Raw genomic sequence first — 21,673 nt, 5'->3', positions numbered from 1 at the left:
GCGCTCCTAAATAAATTATCTTAAAAAAAAAAAAAAGAATGGTCACTGCAGCAGTTTTTAATACATAATATTTTAATATCTACAACAGAATAGTTTGTTTTTATATAACAGAATATCCTACTGCAATTAAAATGAACTACAGCTATATGTATGAACAAGATAAACCTCAAATCAATATGTAATGGAAAAACATTTTCCAAAATGATACATAGTTTGAACATAAAGTCTAAAAACACACTAAACACTATATATACAGACATATATATATAACACACAAACCTAAGTACTAAGGCATACAATAAAGTATAAAAACATAATTGGGTACATGAAACACCAAATAGGGACAGTAGTTAATAGCAGAAAAGAAGAATGGGAGGCTTAACTGTTTCTGTAATTTTTTTTAATGTAATTTTTATTTAAAAAAAAAAATCTGCAAATAAAATCTGAGGCAAACCTGGAAAATTTTCCTTTTATTTGAGATAGCAGAGCGAGAGAGAGCACGTACAGTGTGAGGGGCAGAGCAGGGAGCCCAATGCGGGGGGGGGGGGGGGGGGGGGGGGGGGGGCTTTATTCCTGAACTCTGAGATCACGACCTGAACCCAAGGCAGACCCATAACCGACTGAGCCACCCAGGTGCCCCTGGAAAAATTTTCTTAAAGCTAAGTGTGAATACACAACTATTCACTGTCTTACACTCTACCAGTCACTACACGTTTAAAATTTAAAATTAAAAAAAGTGGGAAAATGGTTAATTTTACATAAACAGAACTTTAACAAGATGCCAAAGTATAAAACCTGTCTTCCGAATAGCTGTCCAAATTTTTTTTTTAAAGTCAAATCACTCATAAAAAAGGTAGCAGGAAGTGTCGCCCAGCTTAACAGTATAATTAAAGCTTATTATTTGTTATGTATCTATCATTATTAAATTAAGTTGCCAATGTGTTCAAGTATCTTGACATTTAAATAAGGATTACAAGATTTTCGAACATAGAAGAAATACATTCCAGTGTACTGCGGACTTTTATATGTTAGATAAACCTGCTACGATAGGTGATCTGCCATTCGAATCTCATCTAAATTTAGATGTCCAGATCCACCCAACATGAAACACACAAGGCTGTGAAACTCTTCTCTTTCATTCTATTTTAGCCTTTTCCCCATTATTCATTAAAAACGAATAAAAAACACACAGGCCTTAGAAAAGTGACACACTATTTTGCACACAAAGGCCAGCCATAGGCCTTGGATTTAGAACTCCCGCTTGAAAGTTGCTTCTCCAAATCCTTATTCAAACATTGCTGAGTTATGCTGAAAAACAACGCAAAGTGTATATAGGCTTGGGTTCCAGTGCGTAAAAGCGACCTTTTGGGCTTTCACCAACTTCTCGAGAGGTTGTAAGACTTTGCTCCCTGTCCAGCCGGGGCTGGGCAAATGCCCGCTACCCTCACCTACGAAAGACCAAGTCTAACGCTTTTGAGAGGGTCAAGCAGTTCGGTCCCGGCGTTCCGCTAACAGAAAGAAGAAAGAAGGAAGCCTCCCCCTTTCTTCCAAGCACAGGGACCCAGTGAGGCGCCCGGCGGCTCCCCGGACAGTGTCCGTACCGAAAGCCGTCGAGTCAGAAACAGCTGTCTGGCATCGAAATTCCCTACACTGGCGTCCCGTCCCTACCTTGAACCCCTCAACATTGAGGGCTGGTTGAGAGGGGGAGGGGACATCTCAGCGCAACAACGGCCTCAACCGTCTCCTGCCCGGTCCCCGTTCCGGCCCACCAAACCCGCGGCCAGAAGAATCCCATACTCACTGAAAAGTGGGGCCAGGTCCTGGTCCTGGCCCGGCCCCAGGAATTCGGCGGGTCTCCCAGGGTTTCGGGGGAGGAGGCGGCTGAGAAGCCATATCCTCCGCCTCCGCTCGGCTCCCGATCCGCGCTGGGACTCCCCAGGCCCGGGTACACTAGCCCCTCGCGCGCCAGGCACAATGGGCAGAACACCGAGTCCTCCACCCCGCCCACCCCTGCAGTTAGGACGTCGCTGTGGTACTTTGCCGGATGGTACCTGAGGAAGGGAGGATACCTCTAATCCACGGGGGTGAGGAACAGTCTCTTTTTATTCGCCTTAGCCAAAATTTCCGTTCTATACCTGAGGGTAAGGGCTCATCGATATTTCTGGCAGCGACTACGACTCCTAGACGTCGGAGTCCCACGGGGGCTGCTCCAGGACTAGTCCGGCTCAGGCCGGCAGTTCTGACCCACGCACTTCTACGCCAGCGGGGGTGGCGGTGCGGTGAGGGGTTGTGGCGGCGCGCCGGGCAGTGTTTCTGGTTTCCCCACAAACAAGAAGAGGAGAGCGTTCACTCAGCCTTTGCGAAAGGGCCTGGTACTTTCGTTCTAAAGCTCTCGTTTCCTCGGGGAACATAATTGCTACACGCAGTAGGTGCGTTGTCATTAGTCTTCCCCGTTCCCTCTGGGGGGCCGGAAGGGGTTAAATCTCAGGCTCCGGCGTCGTGGGAGAAGGTGAGGCAGGAAGGTCTGAGGGGTGGGGGTACGACGTGGGCGCTGGAGAGGTGTGGATGGAGAGGTTAGTTTCCTTCCTGTTGGAGCGGCCTTGTTGGCAAGGAGGGGTGAACGGGAAGTTTCTTGGACCTGACTGAAGGAGGGGAAGGGCTTTATTGGCCGAAGGAGAGACTGGAGGTTAGACCTTGGCTGAATTTCCAAGTCTAGAGTAGATTCTACAATTGAGTATAACGGTAGCACAATAAAGTTGTGAGGGTCTCCTTTGAAAAATCCACACACGCCCCCACCCCCGTGAGACGAATGACACACTTCTGTATGGAAATAAGTGTTGAAACCTCACGGGATGTGATACTCAGTCTGGCCATTTTGGTGTTTTTTCATATGCCCTGCTCCTTCTCTCTTTGCAACGAATGGTTTCTGTAAGTCCAAGAGGTGAAAAGAAAGTCCATCGTCTCCTCCAGTTATCATTGGTTTGTGGAGAAAGGACTCAAATCCCGTAAGGATCCTGACACGTGTTAAGAGATTCTGTTGCAATGACTAGTTCCAATTCTTTATGTAAAAGAAGCACGTAAACGAAAAACGAAAATCTTAACGAAGGCAACCGACAATGAAAAACTTATAGTATGAGATGCATTTCTCAGGGCTTGCTTTCAAGGATAATAAACCTCATATGGAACGACTGATTCTGATGACTTATGAAATCCTTCAGTGCTGTACGTCAAGACGAAACAACTGAATTTAAGACAGAACGCATTTCCTCCTTTTAATGTTACCTTGTTTGAGAAGTCGCTAGATTGTTGCTAAATGAAAATGATCTTGAGGGTTTGGAAGACCATTCCATTACTGACACGTACACGCTGAAGAGCGTTTGTCTTGTTTTGTTTTTTTAAGACCTCTTCAAATAACTCAGGACAGGAGGCTTCCTAATTCTGAACAGGTTTGGGAACTTCTCAGAGCCAAGAGATTGTAATGTGTCATATGTTGACTTTGTGTGATACCTTTATTCTAAGTGTACCTATTGGAGAAATAAACCTTCATCCTTTGAGCCAAAGGAAAGAAAGCATCCATTTTCCTCAATTAAAAATAATTTTTTTTATTTAAGTGTAGTTGACACACAATGTTACATTAGTTTCAGGTGTAAAACGGTGATTCAACTTCTCTGTATGACATTCTGTGCTCACCACAAGTATAGCTATCATCTGTTACCACCCTACGACCTATTACAAATCATTGCCTTTTATTCCAGTGACTTATTCCATAACTGGGACTGTATTTCTCACTCCTCTTCCCTCTGGCAACCATATTTATAGAGATTTATAGAGATTCTGCTTTTTGTTTGTTTTATTCATTTGTTTTGTTTTTTAAATTCCACTTAGGTTGAAATCATATGGTAGTCATCTTTCTCAGTCTGACTTATTTCACTTGGCATAATAACCTGTTCCCTCCATCCATGTTGTCACAAATGGACCCATCTTATCCTTAGAAAGCATCCATTTTAATAATAGTATTTGACTGAAATCTGCGGGAAAGCTTTGATACAAAGTGTTCTTTTAAGAATATACTCATGCATTTATTTACCAAGAGGGATTGTTTCTGTCTCTGACTTAAAGGTTAATTCTGAATTAAATGAAATCTTTGGTCTTAAGTAATGGAAAGGTGGAGAAAAGATAGTGAGACAGAAATAGTTTCTCTGGGAGGGGATTGCAATCAAGGATATACCTTAAATGCTGATAATCAGCCCCTCACTGAATCACAGCCCTTTCTCAGAATCAAACTAGCAGACTAAATGGCCTGGCAGAAGGAATTCAGATCACTTGTATATAATGATAACCACACAGCACTTCTCTACATACGAGGTGTTCTCCAAATAATATGTGTCCTTTTGCGAAAATGCCCTTGAACCCAAATTTACTTAGGCTACCCTAAATCAGAGCTTTAATCCTCTATCTCAGACTTTTCACTGGTGTATCCAGGCAGTCTTAACTTTCTTTTCTTCCTGTCTGCCAGCTCCCATACTGTATTCACCTGAATTGGAACTCAGCCAGAGGCAATCTGTCTTTTGTAGTCCTGGTTGCTAAAACTGATTTTTGTGGTGAGGGGTTTTGTAGAAGTATATACCTGCCTTCTTCATTATTTTGTGTCAACGATATACTCTTGATAAGTGGCCACAAACATTTAGAAACTTGCAAGTAAGTAGGGGTTTTAAAGGGTTGGAAAACACAAACTAATTCTAAGAATCACATCTTCACAGTAAGGAGTTGGTAAGAGCTCAACCCTTCCACAAATTTTAAGCAAATTTATTTGAATTATGACACTGCATGAATTAAAAAGTGCCACCATTTTTTATCTGTGTGACCACCATACCACAACATTGCCATGCAATCATTGTTTTTTAAAATATTGCTAGTTCCTCATTTTAAAGTAATGTGAGCTGGTTGATTAATCAGAAGATCTATTTTTGCAAAACAGAATGATTAGGTAATTTAATTTTCATACACCTCCTTCCTGACAAGAGAGTTATATCGGATTTTACTCCATTCTCTAATTGGTTTCTAAGGGCATTTATTCAAATTGTGAAAAGTAACAACTTGTTTTAGATGGTAATTACTCTAAATTATTTTGCATTTAATTTGTGGGGTTTTTTTCGTGGGGGGAGGTTTTACTTGTGCATGAAAGGAGCAGATTCTTCTCATTTTGCTAATAGTTGGTGGTCATTTAGTTATTTCATCAAAGTATAATCAATGTTTTTAGATTTACTGATCAATTTGTTTAAATACTTGACTGCTTAACTATCATTGAGGCTAGTAAAATATATAGACTGATCTATTTTTTCCTAACAAACTCATTCTTAATTTCTAACAGGAAAAGTTTATTGAATTTGCTACTTTGTGTTCTCAAACAACACTGAATGGTACAAAATAACAAAACTTCACTCCGTATTCTTTGTTTTTATTACCTTCTTCAGAGACAACCATTCTTGATTATTTTTATTTTTATTTCTTTTAATTGATTTAGTTATATTGATATACTTTATCATAATCCAGAATGCTACACTAAATTCCTTGATAATTAGAAACTTTTACCTGGCCCATCGAATAAATGTCCTTCAAGTTTATGTTTCAATATACATATAATGGAAGGGATATTATTAGAGAGTACAAAATAATGTTTTCAAATAAAAGTTAGTTTTTATCCCTTAAGGTGATGACATATTTGTCTGTGAAAGTAAGACGCGAAAGATGTTCATTGCTTTTTTTCTTTCTTTCTAGTTATAATTACTCAATATGTTTCCACTGACTGAGGAAAACAAGCATGTGGCCCGGTTGTTGCTCAGTACTGGTACCTGTCCAAGATGTATTTTCAGATTCTGTGGTGTGGATTTTCCTGCACCTTACAAACTTCCCTACAAGGTACTTTCATTTTGTTTCTAAAGAAAGTTTCTTTATTCTAAAATGAATACCTGTACATTTGAGGGCAATTATCTATCCATAACTCTTCATTAATTAAAAAAAAACTGTAATAAAATAATTGCTGATAATGGTAAATTTGGAATTTCCTTTTAGTACCATAAAACTGTAAATTCCTTCTTAAGTGATTATATCTAACATTTAATGTAGTGGGATCTTTGTGGAGCAAATCCCTGGTGTATTTAATGTTTGTATATACCTCCCCTAAAGAGAACACAGATATCACAAAATAGCACCTCTAACCAGATACTAGTAAGATGTGACAAGAGGAGGATGACAGTCCTGAGATCTTCTATTAAGTGGAAGCATTGTGGATTTGGCTGCCTTTTTTCTTTTTCTGTTTTCTGTATTACCATTTGTACTTACAAATAGGTATTTGCAACCCTCCAGAAGTAAATGCTTATCATCATCGTTATTTACTGCTATTAATAATAACAAAAATAATATACAGGGATCTTTGACATTTATGGCAATATATATAGAGAGAGCTTTGACTATTTAACAGAATACTTTCACAAAAAATATGTAACATGTTTTGTGAAGTATACTTGATTCCAATAGTGACATTCTTTTTAGAGACAGATGGTAATCATATATATGTAAATATATACTTAAACAATATTCATACACACACGCACACTCAGTTTCTTTTTTTTTTTCTTAAAGATTTTATTTATTTATTTGACAGAGAGAGACACAGCCAGCGAGAGAGGGAACACAAGCAGGGGGAGTGGGAGAGGAAGAAGCAGGCTCCCAGCAGAGCAGGGAGCCCGATCTGGGGCTCGATCCCAGGACCCTGGGATCACGCCCTGGGCTGAGGGCAAACGCTTAACGACTGAGCCACCCAGGCACCCCCACACTCAGTTTCTTACAATTTTTAAAAATTGCTCAGGAGTTAGCAGTAACAATAATTTTTCCTATGTATGAGTTGTTTTATTTTGGAAATAATAATTATATCTGATATTCATGTAACATTTTTATATGTCAAGCTCTCATCTAATCCTAATAATAACCTACTAGGTAAGTACATACTATGATTGTCTCTATTTTCAGATGAAGAAACTGAGGCACAGAGAGGTTAAACAACCTGCCCAAAGTTACACAGCTATTAAGTGAGCAAGCTAGGATATGAACTGTCTGTCTGAATCCAAAGCCTAGAATTTGGAGCTAGAAGACATGGATTTGAATCCCAGTTCCAGCTTCAGTTTTCTCCTCTCTAAATGGGAATGATGATAACATCCACCTCACAGGATTTTAAGGGACAATTTCTAATAAAGTATGTGAAAACACTTTGAAAATGGTACATATGCTATGATGATTAATATATATGTGTATATTCATTTATACACACTATGACTATGAAATAATAATCAGAATGGTTTTGTGTAATTCTCCTTACACATTTTTCAGACACATTATATGAGTCTATTCTATTCTATGCATTTGTTTTCATATTTAAAATATGTTTTAAGATTTAAAATATATATTATATAAAGAGACTTAGTGTTGCCAACTTTTATTTGTATCATTTTATGTAAATAAACATGAAAATATTTGAAGAAAAAATTTTTTGTAAATGTACTTAAATTTTGATCTTTGTAGTCCTCTATGTATGTACACATACATATACATGTACTATGTTATGCTGAAATTATAGAACTTAGGTAATAAACATATTTGTGTGGGTCATAATATACCTATATCTGTATGTATGTATTAGTATTTCTGTTAAAGATGAAATAGAGCTACCGTCCTAATAAAATGAATTAAATTTGTTTGAGTGAAATTTTTTTCTTTAGAGTCAGTAAATTGTAATCTGAGTAAATTTTAAAAGGATATCTATTCAACAACTAAATAATAGAATCTGTCTAATTTAAACAAAACAAAGTCCTCTGAGTATTTAGATGGGTGAAATGTCTAAAATATGAGAATGGTTTCAAAAGAATGCAACTTTTAGCATTCTAGTACAAAGGGTGACAGAAATGAAGCCAACCAGAATGTTTGGTTTTTGTAATTACTATGTTAATTTTCAGCATTGCCAGCAACTGTTTACCTTTGTTTAGTAACTTGTCTTGAAATTATTTTTACTTAATAGATGTATAATTTCTGATTTTTCAGATTTCATATTAATAAATGTTGTAAAGATGTTTTAGTGATTGTGAGATTATTAAATAACTTAGCAAGGATGGAAATTCATTTCGTATTTCTATTTATTAATAATTAGAATTGACGTTTGTTTGTTTTTACTAAAATTAGCAAGTGAATGACCCTCACAATATAACTACAAACCAAATTACAGGCATACCTCATAGATTGTGGGTTTGGTTCCAGACTACCATAATAAAGTGAATGTCACAATGAAGTGAGTCAAATTATTTTTTGGTTTCCCAGTGCAGATGAAAGCATATTTGTAGTCTATTGTGTAATAGCATTATGTCTAAGAAATGTACATACTTAATTAAAAAATAATTTATTGCTAAAAAGTACTAACCATCATCTGAGCTTTCAGCAAGTAATGATCCCTGATCACAGATTACTGTCACAAGTGTAATAATGAAAAAATTTCAAATATTGTGAGAATTACTAAAATGTGACAGAGACAAAAAGTGAACAAATGCTGTTGGAAAAATGGTGCTGATAGACTTGCTTGATAGAAGGTTGCCTCAAACTTTCGTTTTATAAAGATGCAGTATTTGCAAAGCACAATAAACTGAAGCACAGTAAAATGAGTTATGCCTGTAATAAATTTGTTAATGGAATCTTCTGCCTCAGATTTAGGACTTTAACTTCATTAATATATGAAACTCTTTTGGAAAAATATTCACACATATATTGTGGGAGCTAGGTAATTCTCTTTTAAATTCCCCAGAAAGCCAATGCTGGCTAATAAAATTAATCGATTGCTCCAAAACTGATATAAATCAATATTGTATAAGTCTTCAATGTATCACAATTTTACTCCTGTTGTCGTCTTAAGGGCATTGTAAAAGGGTTATTACTTTTTTCAAATTAACTTTTCAGGAGTTGCTCAATGAACTACAGAAATTTCTGGAAATTGAAAAAGATGAGTTAATTTTGGAAGTTCCAAACCCACCTCCCAAGAAAATTCGACTACAAGAACTAGAAGATGGGATTGATGGGACTGATAATCTGAGTCAGAATGGAGAGGGAAGGGTCTCCGTTATTGAAGATGGTAGCACTGCTTCCAAGAACTCAAATTTAAATGTATGCAATGTATGTCTAGGAATTCTTCAAGAATTCTGTGAAAAAGTGTTCATTAAAAAGGTAAATCATCTGTTTTTTTATTATATTCGCAATTATGTAGAAATTTTCAGTCTTAAAGCCTAGAATTCTTGTATCTAAAGTTAACAGTACCATTAATTTCAACTTGTTTTACACCAGTGGATCATTAAAACATTTCTTAATTAAAAAAAACAAGCCTACTATTCTCAAATTACTTTTTTATTAAGAAGATAACTGAAAATTAATGAAGTAGGTGTCCATGTGTTTCAGTCATGAGTACTACTCAACTGAAGAGAAATATAGTGGTTTTCCCTCTGCTGTTTAATATAGCTAAGGAGTTAGAGAAAAGCTCTTTGTCATACCTATTAGTGTCTTGAAAAAACAAGTGTTACGTCTTGTGGAAGGTACATGATTGAATGTGGGATTGCCTTTTGTTTCCAGCTGTCAAGAGTGCCAAATTTGGCTTTATTTTGTTTAAAAATATTTTTTAAGTTATGAGGTGATCTAAGAGAAAACTATTTTGACACTCAACAGATTATTCTGCAAGTGAGTCCTGGCTGTGTTGGCATCTCGTGATATCAGTCTTCAGGGTCATAATTAGCAAATACTTGATTTTGGAATGCTTATGAGAATTCCCAGAGGTAAAAGTTTAGAAGTGTAGTGCCGTGTTCTGGACCAAAAACTTATGTTATGAAGATTTGTTTAAGGTTTTCAGCAATTCCTGAGAATTTATATAGATAAATACTGTTTTATATAATAAAAAAATCCTTTTATGTAATACTTTTTTAGGTGTGCCAAAAAGTTGAGGCCTCTGGATTTGAATTTACCAACTTGGTATTTTCAGTCTCCTTTCCACCACAGCTATCTGTAAGAGAGGTAAGGTCATTTAAATGCATAAAACTATATGTGAAATGCATGCTAGAAATATCTCAAAAAATGGAGATGTAAAAAATATTCCTTACCATACTGTATTTTCCATTTTTTGTGTACTTATTGAATGATCGATGACTGAAAACATGGCGTTATTATAGCTGCTTAATAATGTTGAATGAATGGGTGAGGAAAGGAATTATTAAATTAGTTTATCATAGGACTGGGTTTTTTTGGTTTTTTGTTTTAGTTTTTAATATTTATTAATACTTATAATATATTTTATATTATATTTATAATATAATTTAAACGTATATTTTATTTATATGTTATAAATATAATATATATTTATAAATATTTATAAATATTTTAATATTTATTGTGTCAGCAGGACTGAGAATATCACATGGTTCAGTCTTCTGTGGGAAGTTATGTAATAAAAGCATAGTGCCTTTGAACATGAGAATCCCAAAGGCCAGGAGTTCTCTAAAGGAATTGAAAGGTAGAGATTTCAGAGAATTTCTCTTATTTTCATGTGACTAGTTTAAGTCACTTTTTGAAGACTTAGTGAAGGAAACAGTGCTCCTTATGCCATTTTTTTTAAAGGTCCTCATTCTATAGCATATATTCATTAAGCTTTAGATCTGTATGAGGCATGTTGGTCAGAGAAAGAGATTTGACCAGAACTTCAGAGAAGTTTTGGGGTAGATGTATGCATGTTGTAAAGGGGTGGGGGTAGGGTCATTTTAGTTACGATGAACCTTCTTATTTTCTGGAGTAAAATATAAAAAGGTGGCATCCCTTTTAGTCAATAGGAAAAGGGAAAGAAAGAGCCTTCTATTTATTTTAACTTTTTTCCTTTGTTAAATGAAGAAAATAATAGTAGTCATTACTGTAACATTCTTGTGTGTCAAAACTGACATGAAAAATAAAACTATCCTATAGGGAAAATGAGCTTTGTAATTTCAAATTACAACAATGAGTTCTAAATATATCCATTTATATGTGTAGGGTGTCTTTTCCCTAAGAATCTGAAAGTATCACTAGAACATTATATCTCATACCATCACTTTCTTTGGGTGAGCAAAATATGTTGGAGCAAATAATATGTTTATTAGCCCCCAAAAGGCTGAATATTGATTTAAGACCTGATGAAGCTGGTTGAATGACAGAGAAGAGCTGGGAAGTGAAAAAAAGTAGAATGGTTTTAAGTAGTATCTTTGTCAATGGCAAGATGACAGAGCAGGTAGAAGAAAGGGGATGATGATGATATAAGGAAGTTTATAAACACATAAAGTCATTTTCTAGTCAATCATCAAAGCATTTCTCATGGATAGGTCATTTTCAGGATCCAACTTTGGTAGCAAGAAATAGACTTCTGAAAGCTAAGTGGTTCATAAAAAGTGCAGTGTTTGTGTAATAAAAATAGAAATAAGAAGCATATTTTCTAAGTGTGGTTATATATCTTACAACCAAACTCTTCCTCTCAGAGTTTATATTTTGACATTAAAATTTGTATTTTCCATTTTTATCACTTAAATGATGATTTTAACGTATCCATTTAATATTTATTGAATGCTTATGAAGTGTTTATATTCCACATTAGAAATAGAAAATGCTATTTTTTAAAAAATAGAATTATTCTGCTTAAACTCTACTTACTTCTTGTAACTGATTTTAACCACTAAACTATTAAACAGAAATAGGTGACTATTCCAGTTATTGGGGAATTAATACATTTCCACGGTATAGTGTGTAAAGTGACTCATTGTTTTCCTTTGTATTGAGTAATATATTTTTACTCATTCGTTTCTTAAGAATAATAATTATTCAAAAAGTACACAATGTTACACACTGTATACAATTTTCAGAACCCAAATTTCTTTAGCAAATTGTGTTTATGGTTCACTTTGTGATTTTTTTTTCATTATGTTTTGTTCCTTTCTCTATTGCTGTCTTTTATTACTTCCTTGGAGTTGCGATATGTTATGTAGACCAGAGTGGATATAAATTGGTTTTCAAACTAGTTAACTTATTTGTTACATATCCAAATTTAAACAAATTACACATTTTCAGAGTATTCTTGCATTTTGAATATAAATTCTGTGACTTCTCTAGTGACATGTTTCTTCTACATTGTAGTTTTTCAACTTAGATCTTGTAAAACTTAGAACTTATTTGTGTGTAGAATAAATTAATACTTTGGAGTTGATTCATGCTAGTTATCTCATAATTCAGAGTGAAATATACAATTGAGTGAATTTGATTCAGCATTTTCCACTTTAGAGAAGAAAATTATGATCACAGGTATATTGATTTGAAAGCAAATAATTTTTTATCAACATGGTAGTATTATGTACCTGCTTACAAAAGAACCAAGGAAAAGGATGACCTCAAGTAAAGGTGTTTTTTTTTAAATCAGATTATTAAATTTATATTAATTCCTTCTTATTCAGCCCTATCAATCCCTTTCTGGCTACAGCTATAGTTTTTATTTATCATCATTATAAAAGCACTAATTTAAAAGCTTAGGAAGAAAAGTTTGCAGATTATATAATCAACATCTTCCACTGAGTTTGGGAGACTATGGAGGGAGAGGTGGAATACATCTGTGTGTGTTTTCCTAGGAACTGTCTGATCTGGTTAGGACAGTTTTAGATTGAATACTGCTAGAGAGGAGAAAAACAAGCAGATTAACTGATAAAACCCTGTTAGACATCGAGTAAGACATAGTGAGCAGAATAAATGGGAGCAGTATCCAGAGACTCACAAAAAACAACAATATGGAATCTAGCTAGATATAATACTTAGAGGCTCCAAAGTCTTTACAGCAGTATACAAAATTTGAATGATAAGGTTGAGATTATAAGGGATAGTAATAAGTATATCAGGACTGTCATGATGACTTTCTGGATTTGGGCTCACCACTTGAATGTAACAATGGAAGGATGTCTTTTATGAGAATCAGATTTGTTAAGAGGAGAGCTATAATAGTGTGATGTGGCAAGAAAATGTATAACTATGTTGAGATCTGAGATCCTGTGAGTGGAAGGATGCTGCACACCATCCAGAAGAGAATAAAAGAAATGGGATAGATACAGGAATGGAAGTGTGTTGAATGACCTTTGGCCAAGGGAAGGTGATGAATTACAGATATAAGATAGTCATAAAGGTTAGGGTTTACAGTAGTATGAGGGATTCCCATTGTCTAGGCATTTGATGGAAATCACATTTGGTTAAAAGCACATCAACAGCTCTTAAATAAAATAGTGGTTCTCAAACTCTAATACGCATAGGACTCATTTGGAGAGTTTCCCAGGCCCCTTCCTTAGAGATTCTGATATAGTAAGTTGGTGGGACCCATGAATTTGTGTTTCTAACAACAAGCTCATGGGTGAGGTTGGTACTGCTACAAAGGAGCACACTTGGAGAACCACTGTCCTAAAGGATAATGGCAGAAATAATCTAGTCTGATAATAAACTGATAACTTTTAAAAATTTATATTCCTGATAGGAGGAGAGAAACAGGCATAATTGAATATATCCTACACTTTTTTTAGAGTAAAAATTCAGTTTATTCATCTGTTTATGACACAGTACACAAGAGGCAAAGTGTTTTATATCATAGATTTCACTTCCATCTCTTTGGTATGTTCATTTCTTTGGCTAAAAGGAGAGCCTAGGCATGAGAGGCGGGCAATGCTTTGACAACTGAAATAAGGATGGGGAGGGGTGATGCTAATACCATCCTTGCAGGGCTATTTTCTAGAACTGTTGCTGGAAACTAAGGAGCACCACTCCTGGATGCTCATGCCGTCACAGGCCTCAGTCATCCCCACCACACAGGTATAGCAGTGCTTTCTGGCAGTCACCCTTGGTGTCTTGCTGGATGCAGTAGTACAGGGACTTGCTGTACTTTCTCTTGAATTCAGACCTAATTTTCCACATGTCTGCTTTACTGTGAGAGATCATGGTAGATCATGAGTCTAATCAGACTTTATTGCAAGTCCCCTTGCCTTTCATGGAGTTGTACGGTCAGTCAGCAAAATACAGGGGCTTGTTCTGAATGCTCTGGACCCAGTTCAGGAAAGCGTTTTCCAGGTCTCCTTTGACCTCCTTGATGCTCTCCAGTGGGTCACAAGGGCTGTAGCTCTTGTACCTTTCAAATACTTTCTGGAGGTGACACACACTCTGCTTGGTCATGATGCTGATCCACTTGGGCACATCAGTTCCTTTCCTCTTCACTCCACCATCATAGAGATCCCAGGCATCTTGGTCAATCAGTTCATAATCAATGACAGAGCCATCCTCTGCTCTTCTACCCTTTGCAAGGGCAACCATCAGCTTGCGGAAGTCACCAGATATGTCAGAAATGATGTCCTTCTCCAGATCAGTCTTGTACATTTCCTTGTAGACTCTGTTATTTCCTGAAGCTCTTGGTTGGTCCTTGAGGAGATAATGTCAATGAGGGAGTCCTCATTAGCCCCATGAAGGGTCTCTTCATGGAGGCTTTCAGCTCAGAAGCATCATACTGAAAAGGTGTTTTCATTAGGTCCCAAATCAGTCTTCAGGTGGCTGGACAAGGCTGATTTCAGTGTTGATACAAGTTCCTTTTAAATCCTTCTCTGGTAGGCAAAGGCAATATCCTGTCTGTTCATTGCTGTGGTTGATCAAAATGTTGACAATGGTGACCTCAACCACTCCTTTGGTCTTGATGGCCATTTCAATGTTCAGAGCATCATGCTCAACATCAAAATTGGTGTATGCTTTGACCAAACCGTATGCACTTGTGGTCATGGAGTGATCACCCTCCAAGCTGAGCTTGTAGAGAATTTCGTGAACAGTAAACATTTTGAATGAAGCTGGGTCAGGCACCGAGAGCTGCAAGGGCCCCCAGTTGTGGAGCCTTTATCCTTCATTTTTGATAGGTAGATGTCAAACAGTACAAAGAAAAACTAGAGAAAAATGGCAGAGAAATCTAGGCTAGAAGATAAAATTAAAAGGGTTGGGAGGTTCAGAGAAAGTGCAATTCAGACTTTAATTAAAACCAAATTATCCCAACCAATAAAAGAAAGTTTAAGGATAAAAATACACCCCAATGAAGAAGAAATTGGGGCATCTCCTTCTCTCTGTATTTACATAAACATTTGTATTTACATATGTATTTGTATGTATTTGACTTTTTATTTTTTAAAGTTTAAAAAGTAGTAAGATTAGCCTAATGAGCCCCTATGTATGTATCGTCCAGCTCCAATTGTAATTTTTTTGCCAAACTAAAATCAGTTTCCAAAAAAAGATACAGGAAAGATAAAGTCAGAGTAATGCGAATGTAAGAAGGAGGCTTAGCTCTGTAATAGCAACTAGAAAATAAAATCTCAAATGAGTAGAGGCTTGTAAGAATTGCTAAGGAAGACTTTGGGGGTACTTTAAGTTATGATTACAGCAAGAAATGAAAAAGGGGGGCGCCTGGGTAGTGCAGTCGTTAAAGCATCTGCTTTCGGCTCAGGGCGTGATCCCGGCATTCCGGGATCGAGTCCCTCATCGGGCTCCTCTGCTGGGAGCCTGCTTCTTCCTCTCCCACTCCCCCTGCTTGTGTTCCCTCTCTCGCTGGCTGTCTCTGTCACATAAATAAATAAAATCTTAAAAAAAAAAAAAAGAAAAAAGAAAAAGGGGATGTGTTTGATACCGATATTGTTGATGGATGATACAGAGAAAGTGGAATTTCTGAAAATCTTATTTTGCTTCTGTCCTTTCTGTCAAGGAAAATGATCTTTGACCTAAATGGGTAGATTGATTATTGGTTGGTGAGGGGAAGTGAAATCTCCACATGGTGAAGCTTCTCTAAATGGGTTCAGGTATCCAGGACTGAATGAATGACATTCCAGGATGGATTCAGAAAGAACTTGGAGTTGTCCATGATCTTTGAGAGCTTTTCAAGGATAGCAGATTTTCCAAATTACTGGAGACAGAGCAGACAGTTTCAATTTTCTAAAGGTGGTTTGTTAACTACCAGCTGGTGAGCTTGACCCTAAAACGTTGGCAAAATTCTGCATCAGGAGCTAAAGAGTACATTGTAGGCACTGAGGATAAGGAACACTTGGTCAACACTGAACAGATTCATTAAGAACAAATTATGTCTGCATCATTTCTTCCTTTTATAGGCTAGTAGGACTGGTAGAGCAGGGAAGTAGGGTAGCACCAGTGTGACTGGAATTCAGCTAGTCATTTGAGCAGGTTTCTTTCTTATGATAACTTCCTGAAAGTGGCAGGAAACATGAGCAGAATGTGAAGACAATTGGGTGGGTTGTACCTGGCAGGCTATACCCAAAAAGAACTGATTAATAACTGATTTCAAACTGGACAGTGTTTCTCCATCTGTATTCTGCAGATCTGAAACTCACTTGGAGAAAGGTGTTGAAAGCAGATTGCTGGGCCTTGTCTTAAACGTCCTAAATCAGAATCTCTGGGTATGGGGCACAGAAGCCCTTCTAGAGTTAAAGTACACACTGAAATTCAAGAATCATGGAACTTCAGAGAGATTTCTGATGTCCGGCAAGACTCTTCATACCTTGTCTTGTTCATGATTTCTGTCAGTGATGATGTAATGGGAACACTCACGACAGCTGTACATGACACAGAGTTGAGAATATAGCAGATAGATTGTTAGAATTGAGATCCAAAAGATCTCACGAATAGGGAAGATCTAACAAGATGAAATTTAACAGGAATAAACAGAAGTTCTTATACCTGGGTTTAGAAAAACAACTGCCAAGTAAAGGATGAAGCAGGAATGGCTTAAAAGCTGTGTTTACACATGAAAAAATGTTCAAAATCATTAGCCATCAAGGAAATTCAAATCAAAACCACACTGAGATACCACCTTACGCCAGTTAGAATGGCAAAAATAGACAAGGCAAGAGACAACAATTGTTGGAGAGGATGTGGAGAAAGGGGATCCCTCCTACATTGTTGCTGGGAATGCAAGTTGGTACAGCCACTCTGGAAAACAGTGTGGAAGTCCCTTAAAAAGTTAAAAATTGAGTTACCCCATGATCCAGCCATTGCACTACTGGGTGTTTACCCCAAAGATACAGACGTAGTAAAGAGAAGGGCCATATGCACCCCAATGTTCATAGCAGCAATGTCTACAATAGCTAAATCGTGGAAGGAGCCGAGATGCCCTTCAACAGATGACTGGATTAAGAAGTTGTGGTCCATATATACAATGGAATATTACTCAGCTATCAGAAAGAATGAGTTCTCAACATTTGCTACAACATGGATGGCACTGGAGGAGATAATGCTAAGTGAAATAAGTCAAGCAGAGAAAGACAACTATCATATGATTTCTCTCATCTATGGAACATAAGAACTAGGATGATCAGTAGGGGAAGAAAGGGATAAAGAAAGGGGGGGTAATCAGAAGGGGGAATGAAACATGAGAGACTATGGACTATGAGAAACAAACTGAGGGCCTCAGAGGGGAGGGGGATGGGGGAATGGGATAGGCCGGTGATGGGTAGTAAGGAGGGCACGTATTGCATGGTGCACTGGGTGTTATACACAACTAATGAATCATCGAGCCTTACATCGGAAACCGGGGATGTACTGTATGGTGACTAACATAATAAAATAAAAAATCATTATAAATTTTAAAAAAAAAGTAAAAAAAAAAAGCTGTGTTTACAGACAAGGCTTGGGAGTTTTAGTTAATATACCAGTAAGAATTAGGGGAGTGATACGGATAACCACTTTGGACTTTAGTCTGGAAAGATGAAGGCGATGGTCCATCCTGTTTTCCCCAGTGTTGGCCATTCAGGGAGTGCCATATTCAGATGGAGCATACTATTTTAGGAGGAACAAGAACAAATGGAAGGTGTTTTGGGGCAGTCCACATCCTAATCCTTGAAACCTGGGAATATGTACTTTACATGAAAAAAGGGGATTTTGTGGATGTAATTAAGATTAAGGATCCTGAGATGGAGAAATTATCTTGAATTATCTGAGTTGGCTCAATCCAATTATACAAGTCCTTAAAAGCACCTTTCTTCTGAGGTCAGGGTCAAGGGAAGTTGTGATTATGGAAGAATGTTCAGATGCAGTGTTGCTCACTTTGAAGATAGTGGAAGGGAACAAGGAATATGGGTGGCCTCTAGAAGCAAGAAGAGGCAAGGAAATGGATGGAGTCTTCTAGCCTAGATCCTTCAGGAAGGAATGCACCCCTGTTGACACCTTAATATTAGCCCAGTGAGATCCATGTTGCACTTTTGACCTAAAGCACTCTAAGATAATAAATGTGTGTGTGTGTGTGTGTGTGTGTGTGTGTGTGTTAAGATTTTATTTATTTGAGAGAGAGAGCACGAGCAGGGGGAGAAGCAGAGGGAGAAGCAGACTCTCCATTGAGCAGGGAGCCAGATGCTGGGCTAGATCCCAGGAGCCTGGGATCATGACCTGAGCTGAAGGCAGATGCTTAACCAACTGAGCCACCCAGATGCCCCATGAATTTGCTCTTCTTAAATATTTGAGGGGTTTTCTGATGCAGAGATGGAATCAGGAGGGAATAATTTTCAGCTATAAGGAAGTATGCAGAACAGAGTAGACTGTTTTCAGGGATGGTGTTTTCTGTTACCAGACTATTTAAGCCAAGGCTGGGTGACTGCCTGGCAGAGATACATAGAAGGAAGGTGTGCACTATATAGTTGGTTAGACTATAGACTTTGTTTAGCTTTTTCAACTCTAAGATACTATATAGTTTTAAGAAAAATATTTATTACATTTGTTATTTTTTGTTACCTTGTATTCATAATTGAGTCTTCTAAACATCTATACTACATTAAATTAGTGCCACACTAAAATTATTATAGAATGAGTGACCCAGACTTAGGCTACTATTAGGCTAAACTTAACATTTATGCGAAAAAAAGGCATTCAGTTAAGTTCTATTAAAAGTAAACCCTTTAAAGTCCTGCTGGTTTTTTAGGTTTATCTTTTTACTAGTTTGGTCCAGTAGAGGGCAATATTGCACTATCAATGTCACTTTTTGGTACATGTAGAAATAGTTTGCTCACTTTATTGACTTTAAATGGATATAGTGTCTCTTAAATGTTACTCTGGTTGTGTGAAACACCTACTTATTAACATGCAACTTGATACAGTTGGAGTTTTATATGTCAAATCGAAACTTCCCTTTCATTTTTATACTTGTAGTATCTCCATGCTTTACACTAAGTACTATAAATTAGCATAAAGCCCTAGAAATCTAACCAAAAATAAAAGCAGTACCATTTCTGTGATAGCAGTTTATATTTACAAAATTTTTTCTTAAATTCTGACAAATGGGCATTCAAAAGACTGGACTTTTACTTAAATCTCTGGGTTCTTAACCAGTTTGGGATCATCTCATTAAGAATCTAAAGAAAGCAATTGAATCCCTTTCCTAAAAATGCCTATGTTCAAAATTTTGCTTGCTTTCTTAAACTCCTAGCCATTAATCTAGTATCTTTCTTAATTGGATACTCCAGAACACCACCCCCCTCCATATCCCACCACCACCCATAATTGATTGATGCACTTACTTTTTCTAATGTTTTTTCTAATTATGTTGAAGTTATAGAACAGAATTTGTTGAGATCACTTTGATTTCAAGTATAGAGACTACACTTTCAAGTTCATATTATGTGTGCAGGCTCATTCATTAACCCAACTCTGATTTAGCGTGTGCATTTTCAGCTTTTTGTTCATTTTCTGTGACTTGTCAAATTCTTATTTTGTATGACAAGCACCTTGCCTAAATCACTTTTTGTTCTCTCTCACCTACCATTTAAAAGCAGCTCAAGGTTCACTTTGACCAACAAACTTTTTCTGAGCTTACTAAGTTTTTAGAATTTGTAGTCCTATTTTTCATTAGGTTAGTTGGTTAGACCTTGCTTCAATCCCTGTCTGGTCCACCAAATCATTCAGAACATTTTTTATAAGGTTCTGAATGAGGTACTGAAAAACATGCAAAATTATAGAGATCACTGTCTCTGCCCCTTAAGTATCTTTCAATGGACTCTTCATGGATGGGTTGGGGGGATTGTAACCTTGCTATGTTTTGGATATACAGGCTGCAACTTTAAAAACCCTTCAGAGGACATGAAGCAACTTAAACCTATCTTCATTATAAAAAATAACTCCCAAAGCATGTCCCTGCAAGCACACCACCAGTGTATAAAGGTCTGCATCAATGGAATCACAGAATCATAGATCTGTAGGAGAGCTTGGTGATCTAGAACAGGGCCCCCTGCTTTTTATGGTACTCATTGAAGAATGATGGTAATGTATATGGCTGTGATTTGTCAGAGCTCTGAGTATGCCCCACCCTCAGTGTAAATCCATTCAGAATCTCTGATGGAGAATCCAGAAGTTCTCCACTTTGTGTATAAGGTGATCCCCTTTTAATCTCTGACAGTTCACTGAGCCCCCTATATCTGTGATTTAGAAAGAAGATATGCTTGGATGATTTTTTTCAGCCTCAGATTGGAACTACTTCACTAATCATCTCACTCATCCTCATTTGAAGAGGAGAAAACCAAAGCTTGTGTAATGTGGCATGTCGGAATTTGGGTGTGCCTCCCTGATTTGTGCTCTTTTTTTGTTTTTAGACCATACCATCTTTTCTTTTCTTTCATTTATTTATTTATTTATTTATTTATTTATTTATTTGAGAGAGAGAAAACACAAGCAGGGAGGAGGGGCAGAGGGCGAGGGAGAAGCAGACTCCCCATTGAGCAGGAAGCCCGACTCGGACTCTGTCCCCGGACCCCAGGATCATAACCTGAGTCGAAGGCAGAAGCTTAGCCGACTGAGCCACCCAGGCGCCCCTAGACCATGCCATCTTTTCATCTTGTATACTCAGGATGCTGCATCAGGAGGCACATGGGACTAGACATGGTAGTAGGTTCTGGATTCTGTTACTCAATACATAGCTGGGACATTTGTTCCAAGAGAGAAAGAAAGAGTGACATGCAATTAATCAAAGTCTACGCAGAACCCCAGTCCTGGTTAGAATGGGTGAATCAGATGTCTATCTGTCAAGGAATCACAGCAGGTATTGAAGAGGTCTAATAGCACATTGTTACCGGTGCAGGCACAGGAGAGCCCAACTGAAAAACAGAAACCTAATCCTGAGGTCGTTGCAGCATGCAGGAAAGAGGAATGAATCCTGTTCCTGGGAATGAGGTGCCATGGTGAAGCTGGACTACAAACAAGGCTAATTCTAAAGCCCACCACAGAAATATAATGTAATATTTAATTCAGGAACACAGTTGGAAGGTATTCGGACATAGGTTTAAATACTTGAATATGCAAGGTTTACTTTCTACCTTTGTTGTTTTCTTGACCTGAACTAGCTAAGAATAGGTGGAGGAGGCAGCAAGAAAGAAGAGGTTGCTGGGGCTGATCAACTCGTGTGGGTAGTTGAGAGGGAGCTGGGTACAGTAAGAACATGAGGCAGCCTTAAATTTTTGAAATTTATTGTTTTGCTTTGTATGGTCTCATTCTAGTGAATTGTCACACTTTGGCATCTTTAAAATTTGCAATATGA

General features: G+C 37.3%; 2 protein-coding genes and 1 pseudogene across 7 annotated transcripts in view; 1 reads left to right on the top strand and 2 right to left on the bottom strand.

Moving 5' to 3' along the window:
• The window catches only part of PEX13 (peroxisomal biogenesis factor 13), a 31,202-nt gene extending 28,842 nt beyond the window's left edge, over window positions 1–2,360 (bottom strand). Inside the window, exon 1 of the mRNA XM_026485287.4 lies at window positions 1,802–2,360. Coding sequence (XP_026341072.1) covers window positions 1,802–1,893 — 92 coding nt within the window. The 5' untranslated portion in view covers window positions 1,894–2,360. The remainder of the gene's footprint in view (window positions 1–1,801) is intronic.
• PUS10 (pseudouridine synthase 10) overlaps window positions 2,016–21,673 on the top strand; it is a 70,032-nt gene continuing 50,374 nt past the window's right edge. For 2 of the 6 annotated variants that reach the window (XM_048222667.2, XM_048222670.2), the window contains exons 1-4: window positions 2,341–2,429; window positions 5,779–5,919; window positions 8,998–9,261; window positions 10,009–10,095. In XM_048222667.2, coding sequence (XP_048078624.1) covers window positions 5,794–5,919; window positions 8,998–9,261; window positions 10,009–10,095 — 477 coding nt within the window. In that variant the 5' untranslated portion in view covers window positions 2,341–2,429; window positions 5,779–5,793. The other 4 variants (XM_026485239.4, XM_048222671.2, XM_026485255.4 and 1 more) reach the window with 3 other exon arrangements.
• On the bottom strand, window positions 13,915–14,949 carry LOC113245304 (annexin A2-like; annotated as a pseudogene).

This window comes from Ursus arctos, unplaced genomic scaffold (assembly GCF_023065955.2).
Source record: "Ursus arctos isolate Adak ecotype North America unplaced genomic scaffold, UrsArc2.0 scaffold_8, whole genome shotgun sequence".
NCBI lineage: Eukaryota > Metazoa > Chordata > Mammalia > Carnivora > Ursidae > Ursus > Ursus arctos.
This window is presented reverse-complemented; position numbering and strand designations above follow the sequence as displayed.